We start from the raw sequence: 19834 nt of genomic DNA, 5'->3' as shown, positions 1-19834 counted from the left end.
AGTGTTGAGGATGGCAAACAACATAGATAGACTGTGCAATTGGCAGTCAGAAGGACTGTAGCATCCTCACGTGATTTTAGGAATCAAATGTCATTGTAAATAGCCCCTTGATAAGACACAGCTCTTACAGTTTACATGTTACTATTTATATTGTGAAGAAGGAACAATAACAGTGATTCATTGTAGTTCTCCTAATTGGTAGAGTTAGTGCTCTGTTATTTTATTCAGCTTGTAGCTGACAATAATTATATGTTTTAGTATCCAATTGCTTCCTGTCTAAATGATTTTATTTGCATCTAGAGCTAAAGTGGTAGTTACTTTGAATTTATTAAACATAAAATGTATTAAACAGTTGTTTAATTTATTAAACAGACACAACAATCTGAGCAACTTAATAATTTGCGTTTTGAAATGTCCTTGTGTATTAGAAGGTACGTACTATGCTGTTAAACACAATTAAGTATGTTGTAGTGCCATTTTTATTGTAAAAGAACTGGTGAATCTTCCTTATTCATGATGACTCTTTAATTACCTTTCAAAAAGAAAAAAGAAAGCTTTCTTTTGAGATGGAACAAACTTTTCAAAACCTTTGCAACTCTCCATAAAATGTATATGGCTTGCTTCCAGACTAAATGAATGTAATGTGGTAGATTTTCACATCTACATTTATTTTTGAGTATAAGTAGCTACAACAGCCACATATTGTACCAATTGACTAATGCAGCTGTTGACTTCGGGTTCATATACTCAGGTGTTTGTGTAAAAATATCTATTTTGTTTTATTCATTCATGTTTTTAAAGCATTCCCTGGATTTTCCTCATCTCTCAGCCAGTGTGTCACAGGTACCCCCTGGCAATGAACCATGTTGCTGAGATACTTACAGATGGAGCACAAGCATCAGGCTGACAGCAGACTAGGCCAGTGTCGACACTAAATAAACAGCTTCAGCAGAGAGATGATTTGTGTGCCACAGAATCCATTATTTCCAGTCTGGGTTGTAGTGATGTTTTTTTTGGCTCAAATCATTCCATTACAATCAACTTAATAGGATTAGCTGCATGCAAATTTATTGACTGATCAGTTTCAGAATTTATTGGGTTCTTGTTTGGTTTCCTTTAAATCTAGGTGGAGTAAATCTCTTATAGCTGAACTCAATTCCTAAGTAGCAGGCTCCAACACAAACAGGCTCTGAATTTCTTGATCTCATTTGTCAGTTGTGTATTCCAGCTAAAGTAGGAGAATTGTAGTTTTAAAAGCAAATATTTTCTATGTAACAATAAGCCTTTTCTGTTTGCGTTCTATTCCCCAAGATGCCCCAGGAGCAGGAGGGACCAAATCTCGCGTGACTGAGCCCTCTCAGTCCACGTCCTACAGAATCAGAACCGAACAGGAACAAGTGACGCTCTACTCACCCGAACAGGCTTCTCTCCATGAAAGTGAGGGTCTGTTAATATATCCTCAATTAAGGCTTTGTGTTATATGTGTGTTCTTTGCATAAAGCTTCCAAACTACACTGGCTGGTTATGTGACTTTTGTCATGTTTTTTTTACTGTGTTCCAGGGTCTGTGGGAAATTCGCGTAGTTCAACGCAGATGAACTCGTACTCCGATAGTGGTTACCAGGAAACCAGCAGTTACTACAGCAGCCAGAATCTGGTGAAGCCGGAGCTCAGGCTGCAGCATTCCTTCCCTGGGACCTCGAGTAGCTCCACTCTGATGCGAAGCACAAGAGCAGAAGGACAGACCTTAGTCCAGGTACTGACAAAATTGTGAGCTGTGCTATGCAACCGATATTTAGGTTTTTCTGCATGTTCAAAAGCAACTAGGACCTCAGAAAATGCTGTTGTGTAATTAAACTCAGTCAGCCAAAGTAAAGATTTTAAAAGAATCCTGTTTTTCTGCTAGTTAACTCTTTCAAGGGCCAATTATAGTACACCTCTTACCTATTGTTCAATATACAGTATGCTGATACGTGCGTTTTGTTTCTCTTTGACCTCTTCTGCTTCAGGCGCCAGTGAACATCGCACCCGCGTCTGCACGGGTGATGAGGAGAGTGAGCTCTGTGCCATCACGCACCCAGTCCCCAGCCTACGGCAGCAGCATCTCGCCGTCCCGAGGGTCCTTGAGGACTTCCCTGGGCAGCGGTTACGGCTCCCCAGCAGCCGCTGAGCCCAAGCCCCTCGCCAACGTGTTTTCAGCCACCACGCTCCCCCCCTCGCAGAGCCCCGGCTCCCCTTTCGCTGCCCAGAAGACCGGCTCCCCAGTGCGGAGGGTGGGCTCCACGAACTCCCGGCAGTCCACGAACGCCAGCCGGGGCACCTCGCCGTACCAGGTCCTGGGGAATTCCGCCCGAATGGGCTCTCCTCTGACGCTGGTGGACGCTCAGACGAGGGTAGGCTCCCCCTCGCACCCCCAGCCGAGCAGCTCCAATTCCCCGGTTCGCTCCAGCATGACCGCGGTCCCACAGCACTACGGGTCCACTTTGCAAAGAACGCTTCATCACGACCCCGATCCGTACGGGCAGCAGTCGTACGACATCTACGAGAGGATGATCCCTCCGCGTCCAGACAGCCTCGCAGGTTGGTGGTTCAAAGAAAGTCGACGCGGGGGGTGGGCACTGGGTGGGCCCTCCAACCAGCTCAGAGCCTCTTCAAGCTCACGCTCTGATTCTCTCATTCCCCCACAAACCATCCGGACCGCTGGAGGGCTGGGTGTAATGGACTTAACTGCCAGCTTCATTTGTTTTGCCCGGCAGTAGAAAGAAAGGCTCTGAGGAATCTCCTCGAGCTGCACTCGGCTGTATTACATTGCAGCTGAAGGGCATTTCCACAGGTGGCCTGAACAGCAAGGCGGCAGATCGAGAAATGAGTCACTGTTGCAATATCTGTCATAAAAGGGCTCACGGAGTATATTCATGGAAAAATACTGTTTTCAAATCAAGCAAATGGGTGTTTTTTTTTCATTTTACCTTTTCAGTCGTTTATACTGGCAGGTATAAGAGTGCATGTCATGCTTTTTGAGGAAAAGGCAGATATATGGATTTTTTTACTTTGACGTGAAGGCTGGCCAGCTTCTCTGATGTTTATTACAACGCTCTACATCAGCCTCTCAGAAGGAGAGGGAGAGTTATGGAGCTTCTGGCATATGATCTAGATAATAAACATAAGAGCTGTATTTTCCTGCTGTCCCCCAGTCAGTTTCTAAGGCAGGATTTTAATTAATAAAACCATATTCATCTTGAGGTTAGCTAGCTTTGGGGGGAACAAAGTAAATGTTTCATAAAGCACATGGAGACTCGGAAAAGTGATCAATTATTCAGTTTGTTTTGTTATATATATATGTGGTTTAATAAGGCGGTTTTGTGCAATGTCACAAGCTAAAAGCCTCTCATTGACGATTCTTGTGAGTTTAGGCTGTTTAAAATATTATGGTGTGCGATTACTGTACAGGGGCGGTATGGTGCTACAGTGGTTATCATTGCTGCCCTGGGGGTTCAATTGCTGGAGTGCTGGCATGGAGTTTGCATGTTTTTCCTGGGCTCACATGGGTTTCCTTCTGGCTCCTCTAAAATTGGCCCTGCTGTGAGCTTGTGTGTATTTGTGCCTGTGTGTGCCCTGCAGTGGACTGGTGTCCCATCCAGGGTGTATCCAACCTGGCACCCAGTACTTGAATTGACCCTGAATTGGATAAGTGGTTCTTGAAAGTTGAAGTGGTGGGACTTAATGTAGCGATGAAGTTAATTTTGTTTTGTGAAATCGAAGCTATAAAAACTCAGTTCCTAGCTTTTTACGCAGTCTTCAATACAGTATATAATGTATTCCTAGCATGAATTTGGATTTAATCACCTTTTGTCAGTTCTGTATTTTATTCCACAATGTCAGTCTAGTCATTACACATTGAATCATTCTTTCTGTGTGGAAGGAGTAATGCTATTTTATTTTCATATCCCCTTATTGTTTCAGTCTGGAATCAGTAATGTCTGACAGCACGTCAAATGATAGGGGTTTGATATGAGCTGAGAGTCTTCAATTGTAATGCTATCACATTTTCCTCAGCATTACCTTTAATTTTTGTTCGCATTCACATTGGGGAACCTAAGCGAGCTACACGTCAAGGGAGAGATTATTTCAAGCGTACTTGCGTAAAATAATTCTTCAGAATCACCTTAATGTCAGATTCAGTCAATCAGTGAGGGAAACAAAGTTAATCAACTTCAGTTTGTGTAGGAATTTGTTCTAGCCTGCCTCCTGACTTCCATCTTTTGCTCAATAAAGAATCTAGTAGGCATTAAAAACAGGAGATGTTATTAGATAGTTGGGTTTTTATACTTGAGCAAGCCACCACCACAGTGCTTTAGTATTGGAAGAAGATGAAAAACGTTTGCTGCTGTTGTGAGCCAGCAATTTATCACTGTAGTAGCATTAATGGGTCAGCCTATATTCATTTGCTTCTTTCCTTGGAGCTTGAGAACTAATCATTTTGTGCTTTGAAGTATCTGGCACAATAAAATATGAAAGGAATTGGTACTGGGGAGGGGGGAATTAAATGGAAAATAATCATTGTGTGTGCGGACAATGAGAAATATTGTAATTGGAACATGAGGACAAGTCAGTCAATACATACTCCCTTAATGGATATGCTATTTTGCCTTCTCAGAATTTGTTTTAATTTCACTGTTTTTATTATTATTACGCTGTATAATTGCACTGATTAATGTCGCCAATACAAAAATAATGCATGTGTGTTCAAAAACCGGGGTTCATTATGTTAATTTCTGTTCACCAACAGGATTTAAATTGCATTTTCCTGAATACTAAAGGAGCCTCTCATGAGGTTTCTTTCCTTGAGTTGTAATTTATGTGATTTTTGTGTTTCTTTTTTGCGGCCTTTGGAAATCTTCAGAACTACTGGTAGATGCGGTACAAGGTGACCCCCTTAATTGATCTTACCCCTCAGACATGTTTGTATTCTTCCCAGATTTTTTTGCTGACCTGCCTTATTTTCTTTGGACAGCATGTTAACTGTTCATCAGTGCCCAATTTGAAGAACTGCAAGTGGATTTGAAAAGCTTACACTAACTTATGGTTGCTTTGCTGCTACTGTATGGTTCCCCCTTTATTAGATCAACAGTGGTTGTTATTCTGTACTTCTTGTCTGCTTAGTAACTCGTGATACACATTTTGTGTGCCCGTTTTAAATTGCCCTAAACTAGTAACCCTAATCAACACCCCTGTGTATGTGTGTGTGTCTGGCAGTGTGTTTTTTGCTTTCAAATTTGGCTTAGCAGCGTTTGTTTAGAAAAGCATGAATGTGTCTTTTTCCCTGACCATTTGACCTAATCACAAGCTTTTTTTGAAAGGGGATGACCTACTTCAAGCTTTAGCTTTAACAAGAATTTGAAGTTGATTTCACATCTGTAAATCCCTGCTGCTCATTTCCATGCAGTTTAAGCTTTTTGTAATAAATAAATGCAAATAGCTGGAGACAGTCACTTTATATGGTAGAAAAAATTCAAAGGCTCTGTTTTGTATTGGTTAGATAACTCTCTCTGCAGTGTAACTGTTAAGAGGGTAGCAAAGCGACAAAATTCACAGTTTCACACATAATTCATTGTTTATTAAGCAGTGTATGAGGAATATAGAGTAAAATACAGCTGACCTAGTAGTTCAGTCCTATCATGCCATTTGATGTCTGTTGGAAAAACCTGCTGGTTGTATTGTGGGTTGTTAAACATTCATGACTCATTATATAGACAAGCTATATATAATAAAGTAACAATTGCAAGAAAAAGTCGCATGATTTGGGGGTTTTGGGCAAGGTCTGCTCCATATTGTTTCAGATATGCTTTTACTCAGCCTGAATATCCAGTCGAAAAAAGGCATTAATGCAACAAGTGACAGGGTAGTGTTCAGGATCACCATCGCAACAAAATTCATACAGTAGAGGAAGACAAGTGAGGGTTATTGAGGTGTGATGAAAGGATGTCCTCCCTCCGGCGTTTCCTGAAAAACCAATCCAGCCCGCTAACAGCTATTGTGATAAACTGCACCATGTCACTGGGGTCAGAATGCATGTTCCATAGTCACATGGAAATTTCCTTTTCATCGTTTCAAATGATGATATCTGCCACAGATCAGTTTCTGTTGCTTCAGCCATTCACAGAATGGCCCCGCATGCGCAATATTTCCTGGTGATGTTGCCTGTGCATCTTTAGATTCATATAGAAGTTGACACTGCAATGAGAAATCCTCTTTGTAGATTTTTCAGAGCAGTAGCTGCTATTGTCGCAGTGGTGGCCGTTGCAGGGCAGCTGTTTCTCTTGCGAGTTGCTCATCTTTGGGTGTGAATAAACTGTTACATGTGTTGGGCTATCAACAAACATGGAAATGTCCTTTATTTGTGTTAGGAAGACTTGTGTCCATTTTCACAAAACAGCTAAATCAGCTTGGTTTGCCTTTGGCGCTCTTAACACCACCCAGTGCTTAAAAAGCCCTCTGGGTGTATATCCCAGATGTCACAGCCATACAAAAACAGTTGAACAGTGTTAAAAATAAGTTCCAGGCTTTTTATATATATTAAAACCGTCTGGTTTTCCTTCTAGATAAAAGGTTGCTGTCTGTGGTTCTTAAGAACGATAATCCAAGGTGTTTTCAAGTTCTTATTGAGGTGGTATTTTTCAGTTTCTATCTGATATTTCTTCTGCACAGGATGATATTCAGCATGTTTACTTTGTCTCAGACGAAAAATGAGAAAAACTGGTCAGTTTACAAAAGAGAAGAAACATTTATGGAGTCAATTATTAAAGAAAAACCATTTTATATAAAATTACACAAAAGGCTCAGGGTTCTTTATGTGGTTGAAAACATGTTTCATTTGTTGTTTACAGAACCCTGATTTTCTGGCTCTCCCCTTTTTATCAGGGATGTAAATAAATAAAAAAAAGGATTTTGTTTTGCAATTTTAGAATTGCCAAATTATTTTTTATACCCACCCGATTTTGGAGGTTTAGCACAGAAGTGAATCCATCACTAACAGCAGTGTGTTCCTGAAAGACCACAGGGGGCGCTGTGACACTGACGGTCTAGAGACCTATGTCCGGAGAATTTATTAGTAGGTTATAGTTTTAGTAGTTCAGGTGGGTAGCTGCATCAGCATGCGTAGGCTACAAAGGATCAAGTAATAGGTTTGTTCCATGCTGAAAAGAGAAGAGAGAAAACACGACGTTTCGGCTGTGGAGCCACCTGTAGAAGGAATATACCTATTACTTGTTCCTTCGCGGTTATACTTTTATATATGTATATATAACACTAGAACTGGACTGTGTATTTGTTTCATCAAAAGGGATATAAAAAAGCCATGGACACAGAAAGCTTAAACAGAAACAAATGTCAGCCTGTTTGAGTCTCAGCTTTATAAGGCACCAGAAAAATAAATGATCATCTAAATTTTCTCATGTGCATAACTGCATGATTTAGCATAGCTTTTAAACTTTATGACTACTGTGATCTCCAGATTCATCTTTGGCAATAATAAAGAAGCTTTATGCTCTGGTAGCGCACAACGGTTACACTAAAGACTTGCATTTTCTAGCACACACTGTTGTACTTCGTCTGTTGCCTAAACTTGTTCAGCAGGCCCACTTAATTCCTCATAATGAAAACCTATTAACCCACGCGAGGCACAGGCATGCATCTGCAAGTCTGTCCACGCTGCTTGAGGCGTGGTTAGTCAACACTTGATGAAATGCTCATGCACTGCAATTCTGCTCCCACTCCACTGTAGGTTGAGTTGATTCCTCTTTTCTGTCCTTATTTTATCTGGATATTTTTGTAAGATGAAGTGTAAATTTGCGATTGTCGTTAAATGCGTTGCACGTGTGGAAACTGGAACAGATTTCAACATGATAAGAGCAAATAACCCCTCATCATTTTAAAATAGAATGGAAAAGACTACAGGCGTTAAGGGTTGATAAGCAGCAGCTTCCTGTAATATTAACCTCCAATGAGGTCTTTATGACTAAATTCAAATTTATTTTGTCATCTACCACAAGACTTTTAAAGAGCCTTTGATATTTTTTAATCTAAATAGTTGCTTTTCATTCATCTAAATTTAGTACAGTGCCGTCATCGAAAGTTTGCATAAAGTGGACTAATAGTGACCTTTATTCAAGAAGAGCTTTGTACTGCTTTCAGGATTACGGAGCTCCTATGCCAGTCAGCACAGTCAGCTGGGACAAGATCTCCGATCCGCTATGTCTCCGGATTTGCATATTACACCCATCTATGAGGGGAGGACTTTTCAGAGCCCTCTGTACCGCAGCCCAAATCACGGCACAGTGGAGCTTCACCATGGAACACAGACTGCAGTCTACAGGCCCAGCTCAGGTAACACCTTTGCTTATCATTCTGCATCGCGGTCAGGCATGAAGAATCTGTTGTGTTCAGCAGTGCCAGTAAGTTCAGTAACCCACTTTAAATCATCAGCAGGTCAGGTGGGGTGAGCAAATTGGAGGGACAGACACCAAGAAAATACTAAAACAGAAAACGCATTAAATTACCCAGGTACCACAGTTATAACTAGAAACACAGCGGTAGGAGAGAGGAAGGAGTAGCAGAGTGGCTAGATAGCAACTTGGGAATCCTTTAAAATTTTAAAATTCAGTCCACATTGCTCTCTGCCTCCAGCAGACACTCATTGTAGCCTCTCTCTGCAGATTACGCCACAGACATGAGATCTTTTCAGTCCGATAAGTCCGGTAATAAATTGTATTGATGCATTGAGGAGCCCTGGTTGATAAGGGCCTGTAATGTGTTTACTCTCGTCTATTTTGAAAGAACGCTGTTTTTTTAACCTTAGAAAACATTCTTCGTTAGAAAGAACCTATTGTGATCCTTGAGCTTTTTTGTTCTGCTTTGAAATTAAATTTTGATAGCTTTTTTCATCGCCATCCCCACTGTCTACTGCTAGTCTGAAATCTTTTCAGAGCTCTCGTGTAAAGATATTAATAAATCATAACATGTAAATCTTTAAATATCTTGATTACCTTTTATTTTAGGACAAAATTCTGAATTACCAAAGTCTGGGATAATATTTACATGGTTGAATTATTATATAAGTTGGAAAAGCTTTGTAAGTGAGTTCATTTTCAACCAAATTAGGTTACTGTCACTTTCAATAATCTCAATATTATTGATAGCCTTGTCTTAAGTATAACTTAGTTTAGTTCAGTCAGCATTATGACCTGTTCATTGCCTGTAGATGTTCATTATATCCCATATCTGAGCTATTAACAGCAAACCACAAATGTGCAGCCATGTGGGAAATTTGATTTTTAAAATCTAGCATCAAGTTGACATTCTTTTGTTTTAGTTTCGTGTTCACAAATGTTCATTTCTGTTGATGTTTTTCCTCTGGGAGTATGGGATTATACAGATAATTCAGAACAGCTTTGATGTTTGCTGAGCAAATCTGCATGAGGAGGCATTTGGTGTAACATATTGTATAAGCACTGAGATCAAAATTTTAATTTGAAAAAAGAAGAGTGATGTGTACAAAACTTACCTCTCAGTTTAAAAGTCCTACCTATTAATTTTCTTTCTTTCTTTTTATTAATTTAAGGGGTTTTCATTCAACTTAAATTTCCCAGTAAGGGTTTTCTGCATCCACAAAAGCAATTTCTAGTGTATCTGCATTGGAGCTTCTCAAAGTGACAAATCTGAGACGAGAGAATTTTCCACTTCGGTAGAGACCTTGGTCTCTGTGGAGTTCCATCAAGTTTCAGATTGGAGGGTTCATTCCTTAACCCTTTAAATGGGAACACATAAATGCTTGAGAGTTAAGTCCTTAAAAATCTGTCTGAAAAATTCTTGACATTACTTTACATGACCACCTGGTTTCTTTCTACTGAAATCCTAGCAATTATGTTTTCTTCGCCTGAGCTCAATCTTTAGATTGAAAGCTTTCGTTGAAGATTCTAAGGAACTGGAAAAAAAAAGAAAACTGTTTCCAGAAGTAACAATATGGGGGAAAATTCTGCAGAAAATGTAGCCTGTCCGTCAGTGACTATGTTGTGAAAGCGCGCTTAATATTTTAAAACCTACTATGTGATTCCGGTCTAGATATGATGTGTTTTCATTGTTGAAACTAGGTGCTGGAAATCTACAGAGGACCTCCAGTCAGCGCAGTGCGATGACATACCAAAGAAGCAACTATGCCCTGAACACAACAGCCACCTATGCAGAGCCCTACCGAACAGCACAGTACAGACCCTCTGAATCTGGCTATTCCAGACAGGCTGTTCCTGTGGATGATGGCACAACAAGGTCACCGTCCATAGACAGCATTCAGAAAGACCCCAGGTAACGCTTGCAAAACACTCTGGCTATTCCTTATTTGTGTTTTTTAGTTGCATCTCTGCTTGTCTTTCTCTGAATGGATGTTTTTAGAAAAAGTATGTAAATTCTTATTTATTTAAATGTTTTGGGCTCATACAGGACTGAGCATGATATATCCAAGTTACGTTGATTGTTGCAAATCACTCTACTTTGAGAGGATCTATGGTTGCTTTAAACTGTTGACTGTCAAGACTGGTGACAAGTAAAGAAACTACACAGAAAGGGATCAATATAGCCCAACCTCAGGATAACTTGCCAGCAATGGAGGCCAGTCCTCTTTAGCAATGAATCAAGTTTAATTTATAAGCTACCCTGTTGGACATTGGTGAATGAGGAGCAGAAGTGGTAATAATTGTGTACACCCGAGGGGGAGGTCTAAGCATATAGTCTGGGTGGGATCTCTTGTAGCTACATAACTCTACTTGCATTGATTGATGGCTGTCTGACTGCACAGTACCTGCTACATCCTCTCAAATCCTGGGACTTCAAGTCCTATAGCTTATAGGACATTATAACTTTCCAGCAGGACAAAACACACCCCTGTGCTGGTCATGTAATGACTTTCATGCAAGATGAGAATGAGACGGTGATGTCTTAATGCCCTTTGTGCCAGACCTGAGCCTCATTGATGGTATTGTATGAACCCGGGCATCTAGGGACCAGAGATCAGTGAACAGGCACAGACTCTACTATAGGAAAGAGACATAATTCCACCAGACATTATGTGCAACCTGGTGCAAAGCTGCTACTAATGTAGAGCTTTTATTGCTTTCAACAGTGGCCACACATGCCACCAGCTTGTAACTTAAGTGGACTCCCTGTTGATCAACTCTGTTGATAAAAAGTTAATGATCATAATAGATTTGCATATGTCATGTCTGTTTTACAAAATGTCAGTGCACCTGCTGCAGAAGATTTTCCCAATAATAACACTGTAAATCTGTAACACTTATAAGAGACATGATTTTATGCTTAGTATACTTTATTCCTGTTTTTTAGATGGATGTTATATAGCTTGTAGGGCTATAGAATAGAAAAATCTATTTAACCCACCACTTATCAGAATACAGTATCAGAATGTTTAACCTTGTATGTAAGAGATTAATTGCACCAAACTCAACAGCTAGGTTGTGAGTGCACTAAAAAGCAGGAGAGAGCCCTTGCAAAACTGCAAAAACAACATGGCTGTTTTTTTTTATGTACTGTAGCTCTCGATAAAAACTTTCCACAAGGCAACATTGGAACTGGAACTGGAGAATATAATACTTTTGACATGATCGACTACAGAGCCCTTAGGCTAATTTATATTAAAACAAACTTCTTCATTTGCCTCATGTGCCAGCTCACCTGCTCTTGTGCTGAAGCAAGGGCACAGACGACAGTTCCCACTGTGAACCAGTGTGCCAGGAAATTTATTGCCTTTGCATTTTTTTTCTGACGTGTGACCTGTTGAGTTCAATCATGTGCCTGGATATTAGGGTGCGTAAAGTTAAGAAAACTAGGTTGCACAGAGTTTTTTTTTCTTCTAGCCTTCAAGCTCGCTCTTTTAAAAGCGTCTTCTGACATTTGATGACGCATGCTTAAAGTCTTGCTGGACACTTGATAGCTGTTGATCTTCCAGTCAGTTGATATGCTTCATTTTGACTACATTCTTGTTCTTTTTGAAAACGTTTTGCTAGAAGTGCTAGAAAATGTTAACCATATTACTAGTTCTAATTTAATGAAAATGGCTATCTGCAGTCTAACCTTAATGGGAAAGGAAAATGATACCGTGAGCATCTGTTACATGAGGTTGATAGCGGCATTTAAAATGCAGAAGCTGATTTGAGAGGATGCATTTCTGTAAAAGGCTTCCTTTTTTATGTAACCCCGACAGCTATGGTAATTCTCCTGGGGAGGGGCCGGGGGGTAGCAACGTTAAAGCTTTGGGGTTTCTGGCGTGAATAGAACTAAATCCCCAGAAAGATTGTCGTTAGCGAAAAGATGTTTTAATAAGTGTTGATAGCGTGCAGCCATCTTCTGGGAATTTAACTTATTAAACGCCCAAAGTGTTGCGTGTCGTAAGTTGAGTCTGAGTGCTTTTCCTTTTCCTGTTGTGTTCTAGGGAGTTTGCTTGGCGAGACCCAGAGCTGCCTGAGGTGATTCATATGCTGCAACATCAATTTCCTTCAGTTCAGGCCAACGCAGCGGCCTACCTGCAGCACCTGTGCTTTGGAGATAATAAAGTGAAAAGCGAGGTACCAAGCATATTACTGAACAAGCAGTGGAGTAGAGCACGGCCGTGGCCCCACTCGAGTATTAAATGTCTTTCTCAATAGGATCTTTTCCCATTTTCTTCTTGTTTCGATTTGATTTAACCTAGAATTTCACATCTCAGCAGGGGTCTGGCATTGCTGCTGGAATTTACTCTTAGCAATCCATGCTGGCAACCTAGGAATAGGTCCTTAATGTTTTGGGTTTTTTTCTCAGACCTGCAGACACTTTGATAGTAGCCCAGTTGCTGCTGTGTGTCCCTTCCGTGGCATATCAGTTCAGATCTGAGGACAGGATAATAATATGCTTACATAGTTTGCATAAAATGAAAGTGAACCTTGGTGCTAAACAGCATCTTCCAAGTTCTTGTGACCGGTTTTGCATCAGGGTGGGTTGTGGCTAGAATTCCGATTATTCATTAAAAAGTTCCTGGTGTGATGAGGTCCGGTCAGGTGTTGCGTCATTCATGTGAGTAGATTTAGAATTGAATTAAAACCAAAGACTGCACTACTTCACTGTTCATTTTAAAATTCACATAAATCTGTCACCTAATCCTAAGCCAAAAATGTTTGTTCTGAGTTTTCTCATTAAAAAAAAAGCACCCCTCTTATGAGTCAGTCATTTTCTAGTTGAATGGTTACTGATAACATGCAGTTGACAGGCTTACTTTAGCTGTAGATAATTTCTTATTGTTTTCATCAGCATCTGAATTCAGCCTATTTCCATGTCTGTATCTTCCTGTCTGGAAAAGCATGTTTTTTTTCTTAATCTCCAGTCCTGGAGTGAGTCCAACATTGAACGTTCCAGTGCAACAAAAATTCAATTTTATGCTAAATACATTTTATTAAAGATATTTTTTAATAAATTAATATAGCAATTGTGTTGTGTTTACAGTCTTCAAATATTTTACTAATAGAAGTGACCTTTTAGATGTGAGTGCCTCTTAACTTGCCTCTCTGCATTTGTGCTCCTTTCATTAATATTGCTGAATGTCCTAGTTTTTTCTTTGCCACCCATGGGCAAAATCATGCAGTGACTTCTGCACAGTTCGCGATGATTTCCGAGGGAATATTTACTGTAGAGTATAATTAAAGCTGGACATTTCATTCTGAAACCAAAAAGGTCAAGGAAATATTGAACTTAGTGCTTTTTTCAGACTTCAAATACAGGACCTCGTGAAATGTTTCCTGTCAAGTGACTGATAAATAACAAAGCTGTGAAAACATTAAGACTGTATTTGTAAGGGTTTACCATTTTGAAACTGAACCTAATACAAAGTAAAATGTTAAATGTCTTTTTTTAAAATAAGATTTGGAGTAAATGTTGTGGAAATAGTATAGGATAAAGATTCTGGTTTATGAAAGGCTTATGGAAAATGCTCCCCCCCAAAAAAAAATCAATTTCACCCCAAATTTGATCTAAACGGTATCTAATTTGAGGTGTATGACTGTCAGTAAATGCGTATTCAGGCATAACAGCTGTCAGTATGAAAGCTTTTGCAGCTTTCCTTCTTAAATGTGTGGGGATATTCCTGCCTGCATCAGTACATTGCTTCTTCAGGTCAGATGGAAACAAAAAGACTTTTTCATTGCCTGACTTTAAAAATGAAACGTCTGCCTTCTCAGGTCTGTCATCTGGGCGGTATCAAGCACCTGGTCGACCTTTTGGACCATAAAATCCTTGAGGTGCAGAAGAATGCCTGTGGAGCACTGCGGAATCTCGTTTATGGAAAAGCCACCGATGACAACAAAATAGCTGTGAGAAATGCTGGAGGGGTCCCTGCATTACTGCGGCTGCTGAGAAAGACGGTAGATGCCGAAGTGAGAGAACTTGTCACAGGTATGCCTCCCCATTATTGCTTTCATCTCCCTGGGGTATTGATCAAGGCTTGGAATCCAGGCTGCCTGTTTGTTTCGTGGATTGGATTGTTTATTCATAATTAAGTTTCTGAATGTTTTTAAGATCCATTATTTATTGCATTTCGTGCCGTTTTGTAAACATTTAAAAACATTTTTGTGTTTTGTAAACAACTGCACCCAACATAGCCTGGGGGAAAAAATACACACAGGCTAGTTAATAATTTACCCGCCCCATATCCTGAGTGAGACTGTCATGCTGACTGCCTTCACAGCTGGACAGGCCCTTTCAGCTTGCTGCTGTGGGTGCTTCGAGCAAAACCGTGTATCGGGGTCAGCCACTGAGCCAGAAGCAGTCCAGTTAAGGCAAGTTTGCACTCCACTTGCTTCAGCCTTTAGCTTGGGTCTAAGCCAGAGGTCACGTCGCTTCAGAATCTGATCAGAATTGGGTCACATAGGCATTTGCAGTGTCCGTCCATTCTGAGGTATTGTATGCAGAAACTTTGCTGAGTTATTGGAAAAGGGCAAGCAGGCATATTTGGGTTTTCCTGCATTTTTTCTCATGCGCTTGAATGCTGGACAGAATATGCACAGAATGTTGTGTTGCATAATTTCAATTATGAACTGCAGTTGCAGAGTGTGTTACGTGTTAGGGGAACCCACTTCATCTACTGCAGTGCAGTGTAGCACCCACCTGGGTGACAGAAGCCGTAATCTGTAGCCATAATGCACCAGCAGCCTCACTATTATGCAGATCCAACAAGTACAAAACTAAGAAATTGCTTCGAAAATTGAATTAAGGGTGTGCTTTAGGAAGGCCAGATTAGTATAGTTTAGCCAGGATACCATGCTAACTTTTACGAATTGCTGTTGCATCTCCAATGCCCAAACAGACAAGACCTTAGATACTGTAAATAACTCTACTGAAGTCAGTGCCTCTTACAGCACAATGTTCCTGTTCGCTATTCAAGGGCATTGGTTTGGATATTCTGAGCCAGCGGGAAGAGCGCCACCTTCTGGTCTACCCGCACCTTTTACAGTAACAGCCTGGCTGTCCTTGTAGGTCTCCACTCCTGTCTCTGTTGACATTACGTTATCATTAATAAAACAAAGACATCAACCTAAAGAGCTCGGATCTTTAAAACTGTTTCAGTCTTTTGCTTTCTGCTCTTGTGTTCTGTAGGGTTTTTTTTGGTAAAAATATCACATTACATTGCTAGCCGATTTTTAATTGTTAAGAATAATGGTATCCCCCAAGTGTTTGAGAATTGTGGTGCTAGGTTAGCTCAATATTGGTGATCTGAAAAATCCAGTAAAACCGTCTTGTGCAACTGTAGTTTGTCAGGCTATAGTTGGGAGAATTCCCCAAGATTCTGGCTAGACCCTTTATTTAAACTCCTGACTAAGATCACTCCATTTGTAAGAGCTGTACTTTCAGGACGGTTGGTATTGCATGTAATGATATTTGGTGAAAGCTATACGTTTATGTTGTTCTTTCTGGCATGTAATGGATTTTAACAGGAGACATAGATGCAGGCAGACAACCAAATCCAGTTTTTATTAAATTTAGTTGCACATGTTGAAAGTCAGTGGAAGAGAATGAAATGTTCCCAGGTGAATTTGTCTCCTGAGCATGCTCTCTTCTGAAGCATGCTTCAATCAACACAACAGGATGTAATAATGAAAATGAGCTGCCCTGTGGTGACTTTGGAATCAAGAACATTTATTCCTGTCCTATTAGTTGTCATTTACTGGGGGGAAATGACTAAATGCAGAGCAGCCGTTCCATAGAAATGCAAAGAGGACACTTTAAGAAACAATGCCAATTTATCATTGATAGTTTCGTAAATTGCTAGCACACAAGTATTTATTTTTCCCTCTCAATATTTTAACAGCATAATAGACTTTTAAAAACCCTTTTATGTTAGGCAGTTAGTCAAGGACATTAATGCAATGTCATATCTGAATAGACAATTACAATAAAAATTACCCAGATGAGCAAGTTAATCCCATTATATTTATTCAGAGTTTTAAAGTAGTGAAGTTCTTTATAGGAGATGTACAGTAAATTAACTACCATCATTTATTCTAAACACCAGCTCTTAATCAATGAGTCAAAAGCGTGCATTTTGAAAAACATATGTTATTTAGTGTGTGTGCTCTTATGTTCATTTGAGTCTCCAGAAGAAAATAATCAAAACAGTGACACAGGTGTACATTCTGGTGGTAGGATGATGGTGTTTTTTTTGTAGTGGTTATCTGGTCTCCATGTGGAAAGTTCTCTAAAGGAGTGGGAACAATTGCACCCAGGAAACAAACTCAGACGATGTATAACAAATTGTCATAATGTCCCACACAAGCTTGGAGCATCAATACTCTTCTTTTTGCTCAGTACTCTTCCTTTTATTTTTTTTCCCTTCAGAAACCGCTAAAGGTAGAAACAAGCTGAGGTGAAGAATGGGCAGATGGTGGTTAGAGGGGTCATGGAAGATCACTGCATGATAAGTGTAGGCATTATACATTTAGGAGGTTGGGAAGGTCAAGCGTCTGTTTTCATCCAGCAACAAACCTCCTGCCAGGCTAACACCTGATCCAGACAGTTCTCCATGATTAGTGTCTGTTCACTGTTGTCAAGTTCTGGAACTTTCCGCAAATAGGTATTTTGGATTTACTCTATTTAAATTTTTCAATAACAGATCATTCCCCGGACCAGTACAGTGCATATTCTTTGTCTTTTCAAGTCTGTAAAGTAATATGCTGCCAGAGGAAACTATTTGGCTTTTGCATATGGTGAACTAATGTAATTGTTCATTAAACAAAATTTTATTAAGATGCTGTTACACACATGAGATTGCCTCTTTATGGCCGGTCTTTATTGTGAAGGATATTCAAAACTACCACAAATCTCTGCCTGAATATGAATTTTCCATGCCTAGACAAACTTCAACACCTAACCCTAAAGGCAAGGACCGCAAGAAAAGATCCCTGAGTATCAGCCACACCTCTTGGATTAGCACATGTGCCTGAGCAAGCATACAGCCTGGAGTTCTGCAGACAGGAATTTTCTCTGCCAAGAGTACATAATATTGGCATAACCTCTCCTTGACTGATTCTTTAAAAGCCTGTAACACTACTATCCATTTAATATGACATAAAACTGCATATCCATTTAAAGTTTAGTCTCTGAATGAGTAAGAGTTTGAGCACTTGAATATTAAGAATAATTACCAGGGATGAAAGCTCATAAATGATTCATAAACCAAGGGCAGGAGAAAAACCAATAGCTGCTGATGATCTTTGTTGGGGTGGGTACATGGTTATGTTTGTTTTTGTCTCTAGCAGCCAATATAAAAGCGATTAGAGACTAAAATTATTTTAATGTGCGATGGAAAACAGTGCCTCACGGCTCAGAAGAATGGACCAAGCAAGTGTTCAGGCTTGTATTGAGTTGGTGGATAAGCTACAACCAATCCTGTTGGGTTAATTTGGATTCTAGCAAAATGTTTGAAAGCATATCTTTTTTTGATTTTTTAGCTTTGGAGCCAAGTCTTCTTTTTTTGTCTGAATATTCCGTTGGGAGCTGTATTATAAATGCTGGACCTCAAAGATGTGCTTGAACATCAGTTTTATAAATAAAGCCCTGCCTTAGGAGTAAAATTGCATTCTTATGTGAAGTTTTGTGTGGTGCAAATAAGGTTCTATGTATTAAAAAAAAACATGGACTGAGGAAAATGTTGAAATTCTAAAGTGCTCAATGTATATATGAAAAATGGTCTGATTCATAGGGTGAAATATGTAAAGCATTTGGTAAAAGCCATATGTGGTAGATCATCTTTAAATAAGAGTAATAGATTTTCCAAAACATTATAATTTCTCGTTCTTAAGTTCCCAATTTATAACAAGAAGAGACACTCATGTTCTATTTTCCATTTACATTTCTCTTGGTAGGGAATTATGAATGTTTCTTTTTAGATAAAATGCAGAGTATGGCTCTCTTTTGGGTATTCAAACAGTGCTTGGGAAACATTTTGACAATTAGAAAATGTGTTCTTTTTCATCTTAATGCAAATGTTTTTAAATGATTTGTGGTGAGCACACATGTTTTCTTGTTTTATAGTTAATTATTATGTAGAGGCTGAGATAAGTAAATCTGGCTCTTGGTCAATTATAAAACGGGAAGCTGGTCTATAACAGTGCAAATAAGAATGTAGAGGAATGATTGATCAGAATCCTGTCCTCCTCCTCAGATGATTTAAAATTTTGCTCAGGACTGTTATCACATAGATAATCAGGATATCAGTAATATATATTATATTATAATAGCGATTAATCCTGGAAACATTCATCACCTCTGAAACACATCAGCCATTGGCTGCAGAGACAGACATTACTCAAACAGTGATGGAGGAGTTTATAAACTGGAATTAGCTGTGATTTGTAATCCACACAGGTCTCAGACTGAGTAATAAGCAGTATTGGCTTGTATTCTTTACTGGAGCAGACAGTAACTGAATAAGAAGCCCTTGGAAGGTTTCATTATGTATTGAAAGGACCCTTTCAACCAGTTCAGTGATTTTGCATCTGCTATCACTACACCTTATTATTCTCTGAGCACAAATCAGAGCCATATTCAGCATACAGCTTCTTTAAGTTGAGTTGCTTTAATAAAATGTTGTTTCTGTAACATTCAGGTAACTCTAAAGAACTATTTCTACAGTATGAATCTTCTGGCTATAGTCTTAGCAGATCTAGTATTATTTTTCCCCTTTCACACTTCACATTAGGGGGGTGGGGGGGATCGCCTGCCAATCCGACTTCAAATGCAGAGTTTCGGGTGTGCCGAAGACCGAGCTCAAGCAGGCAGGATCTTGGAGCTTTGTGTATAGACAAGCTGGCTACTTTGGTTTGCCCTGCAATTTCAGAATGCCGACAGAAGAGCTCAAATGCCCAATTAGAACACAGACAAAGCAGTCAGTGATAAAATTCAGTCCCACAGGTACCACATACGTCTCAAACCATCTGTGGTTAGCCAGCTTTGTGCCAATACAAGAATCCTTGTTTACTGTAGGTCTTCTCTTTCAATTCAGACTGTCTTTTACCCAGTCATTTTGCCTTCCATTTTGTTTGGCTTGGTCTTAATTTATTCCACAGATTTTAGTTTTGGACATTTTTCTGTAATCCCAATTGGTTATAATGTCATCTCATTATGTTGGTGCTCATTATGTCCTTCCCATCACTGCTCTCAAAAGGTGTTTACTTTCTCTTTTGCCTCAGATACTAACCATTGATGTTGTAGCAGAATGGGGGACTGTTTTTTTTTTAAAGCATAAT

At 39.6% G+C, this 19834-nt stretch overlaps 1 protein-coding gene across 12 annotated transcripts in view; it reads left to right on the top strand.

The window, feature by feature from the left end:
- Window positions 1-19834, top strand: part of pkp4 (plakophilin 4) — an 87618-nt gene that overhangs the window by 54939 nt on the left and 12845 nt on the right. For 4 of the 12 annotated variants that reach the window (XM_088930111.1, XM_088930115.1, XM_088930108.1 and 1 more), the window contains exons 5-12: window positions 1312-1443; window positions 1562-1755; window positions 2009-2579; window positions 4903-4926; window positions 8193-8384; window positions 10148-10358; window positions 12499-12631; window positions 14273-14486. In XM_088930111.1, the coding sequence (XP_088786237.1) occupies window positions 1312-1443; window positions 1562-1755; window positions 2009-2579; window positions 4903-4926; window positions 8193-8384; window positions 10148-10358; window positions 12499-12631; window positions 14273-14486 (1671 nt within the window). The remainder of the gene's footprint in view (window positions 1-1311; window positions 1444-1561; window positions 1756-2008; window positions 2580-4902; window positions 4927-8192; window positions 8385-10147; window positions 10359-12498; window positions 12632-14272; window positions 14487-19834) is intronic. The other 8 variants (XM_088930112.1, XM_088930118.1, XM_088930109.1 and 5 more) reach the window with 3 other exon arrangements.

The sequence above is a fragment of the Atractosteus spatula genome, chromosome 13, assembly GCF_055471065.1.
Source record: "Atractosteus spatula isolate fAtrSpa1 chromosome 13, fAtrSpa1.hap1, whole genome shotgun sequence".
Classification (NCBI taxonomy): domain Eukaryota; kingdom Metazoa; phylum Chordata; class Actinopteri; order Semionotiformes; family Lepisosteidae; genus Atractosteus; species Atractosteus spatula.
Note: the sequence above shows the minus strand (reverse complement) of the source record. Positions and strands in the feature narration are given on the sequence as shown.